This window comes from Fukomys damarensis, unplaced genomic scaffold, assembly GCF_012274545.1.
Source record: "Fukomys damarensis isolate Sample0158 unplaced genomic scaffold, DMR_v1.0_HiC HiC_scaffold_1, whole genome shotgun sequence".
Lineage (NCBI taxonomy): Eukaryota > Metazoa > Chordata > Mammalia > Rodentia > Bathyergidae > Fukomys > Fukomys damarensis.
The window spans coordinates 28894378-28899292 of record NW_022900913.1 but is presented as its reverse complement, the minus strand read 5'-3'; the positions used below and the strand labels follow the sequence as shown (position 1 = coordinate 28899292).

The following is a 4915-nucleotide window of genomic DNA, read 5'->3' as shown; positions in this document are numbered from 1 at the left end:
GCGCCGTCCGAGTGTGGTGATCCTCCCGACCCGGCCTCCCGGGGTCCGCCCGCCGCGCCCCGGCCGCTGTCCTTGCCTCGGGAAGACGCCTGCTAGATTGTCGCTCGAAATCCCTGTTGTTGACCGTTGTTGGTGATAAAGCGCGCGCTGAGGAATGGACGCGATTTCCCAGACTCCTCTGTAGTGGAAACCACAGAAGAATTTAATCTCTTCAAATTTCATTCGTCGATTTGTTTAAAAATAAAGGTACCCCCCCGCGTAGATTTAGTATATTATTCCTTCTAACATACTTTGCATGGTTTTCTAACATTTTAATATATTTTGCATGCTTTTCTCTTTCGTTCATTAATTTTGCTTGCTTTGTGGTGCTTGTTACTATCCGTCCAGGAGCATTAGTTTTGAGAGGCAGGAAAGTATGTAGTAGAAATAACCTTTGCTACGTAACCGGGTGGTTTTTAGAGATCTGAAAGATGGAAAAGGCTCTATTCTCAAATCTTGAACAGTTAGCTGTCTTTTTATTCTTTGCATTTCAATTGCAAAACAAGTGCAGCTAGGGTATTATCCTTTTTTTTTTCAGTTTATATTTGCCCATATTTTGTTATACGCAAACTAATTTTTCTAAACTGTTTGAGAGCAGGTGGCCTGTATCATGCATTCATTTATTCCCCCTTATTACTCAGTATAACGTTTATCCTAAGAGCTATGATGTTTTCAAATTCAGATTTAGCACTGATACATTACTTTGATCTGTGCTCTAATTCATGTTCTAATTTTATCAGTTATCACAAAACTATTATAGCGAATTTTCTATGCAGGATACAGTTCAGGATATATTGCATTTAATTGCTCTGTATGAATCATCTTTAATTTAGAATAACTGATCATTTGGTTCTCATGACATGCATTTTTAAGAAATAATAGCTTTTAAAAAAAATAATAGCCTTTTTTGGTATCATTTTCCTCATTTTTTTTTTTTTTTTTTTTCTGACAGGGTCTCAAAGAGAGTAGTTGAGACTGACCTGGAACTCACTGTGTAGCCCAGGCTGGTCTGGAACCCCCAGTGATCCTCCTGTCTCATCCTCCCAAGTGCTGGGATTGCAGGTGTGCGCCACCATGCCCGGCTCATTTTCCTCAATTGGATTATGCTTCCTCATGAGTAGACTTAGATTTGCATTTTTAGGCTGAAATACTGTATAAATATTTTTATGTCCTTTTCCTGTGATCTCATCCAGAAGAGCATGATGTCTGCCCCTTATTGACTAAGACGTTATCCCTCATGTCTGTAGTTTTGCTAGTTTTTAAAAATTAAGTAATTTGGGAAGAGGTACTACAGACTATGTAAACATCCTGTCCTCATCAGATTTCTTCCTTTCCTTTGCTTGAGTTAGCATCTTCTGTTGATTCTTGCCAGAATTTACTTTTGTTATGATGGTTGCAAAATAGTGACATTTCATATCTACCATTATATCAATGTGGTCTCATTGGTTTTTTTTGTTTTGTTGTGTTGTGTTTGGTACTAAACTCTGGACCTTGTGCTTGCTAGGCAAGGCACCACTCAGCTAAATCTCCGGCCCTCATTGATTCTTAACAGGTTGCTATATGTTGCTCACTTACATCAATTCTCAGAGTGTCCCAGATTTGGGCTATAAAGCTCGTTCCTTTTTTTTTTTTTTTTTTCACCAGGGATCAAACTCAGGTCCCTCTGCACTTGCAATGCAGGCGGTGGAACCACTGAGCTAAATCCCCAGCCTTTCTATATCTTTTTGATGTGCTCCTACCATGTGTTTACTGCCTTAGGTTGGAACATGATGGTTCAAGTCCATTTGGCTCCTTCTCTACCCTAGCCTTGAAACCAGCTGTTTTTCCAAAGAGCCCTGATTCCTCTTAGTGAGAGATTGTATTTGGGAATCAAGATCCAAGTATGATTATCCCTGCTGAAGTATCATGCTTCTAAGAAATTTTAGCATATGGAGTTTGAAATCATGAATTCTTATACTAATACTTCCAAGTCTAATCCAACCCTCTTGGGACTCTCCTAATCTTTCCCCATTCTATAGCTTCTTTCCACAGTAAATTCTAGCTTCTATTAATATATATATGTGTGTATATATATATATATATATACATATATATATATATATATGTATATATGTAATAGTTCCCCCTCCTCCTTTCAAAAATGCCATTGATTTGCTGAAGAAACTACCATGTAGAATTTTATCTGTAGTATTTTTTCTTAATTTGGTTGATTATATTCTTCTGATGTGTTAAAATTCCCTATAGTTTATTTTTTTGTCTTGTCATGTGATGATTAGATTTAGGCATGGGTTCAAGTTGAGTTTTAAATTTTTTATTTTTATTTTTTGTGGTGCTAAGGCTCAATCTAGAGCCTTGGGGATACTAGGCAAACCCTCTACCTCTGAGCTATATTCTCAGCCCAATTGTTACAGGAATATTTTGTAGACAGTTTTATGTACTTCCTACCTACATAGCATACTAACCAAGATAAATTTAATGTCCATTCATCTCACTGTTAGTAATTTTGAGATTGACTAGTGGGCTTAGGACACACCAGTGCACCTATTATAATATTCCTAGTGTATTTCTGTCTAATCATTTTAGCTGCCTCTGACACTTGACTTTGCAGCAGCAGATGAACCTTTTATTCCTGCTTTGTTTAGGTAGCTCTTTGGAAAGAATTTCTTTTATTTATAATTTTTTGAAAAGGTTTTCTCTTTTTCTTTTTTCTATTTTGGCTAGGGTTCAAATTCAGGGCATTGCACATCCATGCTAGGTAAGCTCTGCATTGAACCACACTCTCCCCAGCTCCAGCCCTGTAATTTTTTTATTAATACTTAACTCTTTTACACACACACACACACACACACATACATAAAATGTCTAAGGAAGTAGTCTTTTGGACTTCACAGTGCTGAGCAATTAAAAAGCATGTTGGGACTGGGTGTGTAGCTCAGCTGTGGAGTACATACTTACCGTGCACAAGGCCTTGTGTTTGATCTCCAGTGCCAACAAATACATAAACAGATGGAAAAGAAAATTCAGTGGCATAAATATGAAGACAACTAGCAACTTTATAAGCCATTAGGTCTTGTATACAGTTTTTTTTTTTTTTTTTTTTTTTTTCTGTAGAGCTAGGGAATCAAACCCAAGTGCATGGGTATACTTGGCAAGTGCTCCACCCCTCTAGCCTGATTGTTTTTCTTTTAAATCTTGTGTTATTAGGAAGCATTCAGCTGTTTTCTTGTTAAAGATGAAATTAATTATGCCAAGTAAATTCAGTTTTTTAATTTCATAGGCCAAATGAAATTAGGAAGGTAGAACCTTAAATAGGAAGGCAGAAACATAAAAAAAATGAAGAGGGGGCCAGGGATTTAATTTAGTTCAGTGGATCCAATGCCTGCCTTATAAGCACAAGGTCCTGGGTTCGATCCCCAGAACAAAAGAAAAAAAAATGATTTAATTGAATACAATATAGGCCAATGAGCAAATGCCATCATATTCAAAATTTGCAAATTTTGAATTTAAAAAATTTGAGCCAAACATGATGGTATATGTCTGTAATTCCAGCACTTGCGAGGCTGAGGCAGAGAGAGTGCCATGAGTTTGAGGCTAGCCTGGGCTACATAGTGAGTTCAAGATCATCCTGGACTACGTAGGGAGACCCTGGGTCAAAAAACCAAATTAATTAATTAATTTAAAATTTTTCAAGTCATAAACTTACAGAAAATTGCAAATATACTACACTTTTCATGAACCATTTTAAGTGACAAACTGGAATTCCTGTCCCCTGCAATACTTTAGTGTGGGTTTTTTGTTTGTTTGGTTTTGGTACCAGGGATCAAATTCAGGACCTTGCGCTTGTGAAGCAGTGGCAGAACCACTGAGCTAAATCCCTGGCTTAGTGTTTTGTTTTGTTTTTGTTTTTTTTTGTAAATAACATTCTTCTACTTAACTACAGAATAATTACTAGAATGAAAAAGCTAACATTTATTTGTACAACTATTTAATTTTCAGTTTTTTATTCAAGTTTTTCCACCTGTCAAATATTGTGCTTTATAACAACAATAAATCTTTCAGTTACTCATTGCATTTAGCTGTCTCTCTTCCATTTGGAACTATTTCCTCAGTTTTTTCTTGACTTTCATGACCTTGATATTTTGAAGGTTACAAAGCCATTGTTTGAAGAATATCCCTCAATTTGGGCTTACCCAGTATTTCCTTATGATTGGATTTAGGTTATATATCTTAAACATGTCACAGAGGTCTTCTCATGTCACCCAAGAGTTGACTTGAGCTGTTGAAATGTAATTATCTAACTATAAAAATTCTAAATTAAGATACGCAGTCAATATAATGGATTCTTTTATTATTACTGTTATTTACAGCATCATCTTGATTTTTCTTAATTGGTCATTGGGATCTTAACAAGAATGGAGATAAAATTAGAAGTTTTGACATCAACAAATATCAAGCAGAAAAAACCCTGGCCAAAAATTTCCTGGTTGGGACAGGTAAGATTTTCTTTATTCATATAAAACCAGTTTTATATGTATTAAATATGTGTTTTTAGATGTAGGAATGACCGATAAAATAAAATGTCATCTTCACAAGGATCATATGACCCCTGAACAGGATTTTGCATGTGCTTCATTTGTACTAAAATGAATAAATTACCTTTGTAGAAAGTTAAGTAGTTTGTCTAGAAGGAAGTTTTTACTTTGAGCTTTTCTCCTTTATATTAAAAGTAGGTTGACTGCAATCCCAGCACTTGGGAGGCTGAGGCAGGAGAATGGATGCAAGTTCGAAGGCAACTTGGGTACCATAATAAGTTTAAGAACAGCCTGAACTACATAAGGAGACCCTACCTCAAAAAAAAAAAAAAAAAAAAAAAAGG

At 36.0% G+C, this 4915-nt stretch overlaps 1 protein-coding gene across 3 annotated transcripts in view; it reads left to right on the top strand.

The window, feature by feature from the left end:
- The first annotated feature begins 21 nt into the window (after window positions 1-21).
- The window catches only part of Cplane1 (ciliogenesis and planar polarity effector 1), a 134985-nt gene continuing 130091 nt past the window's right edge, over window positions 22-4915 (top strand). For all 3 annotated transcript variants that reach the window (XM_010605485.2, XM_010605486.2, XM_010605483.2), the window contains exons 1-2: window positions 22-246; window positions 4407-4532. In XM_010605485.2, the coding sequence (XP_010603787.1) occupies window positions 4452-4532 (81 nt within the window). In that variant the 5' untranslated portion in view covers window positions 22-246; window positions 4407-4451. The remainder of the gene's footprint in view (window positions 247-4406; window positions 4533-4915) is intronic.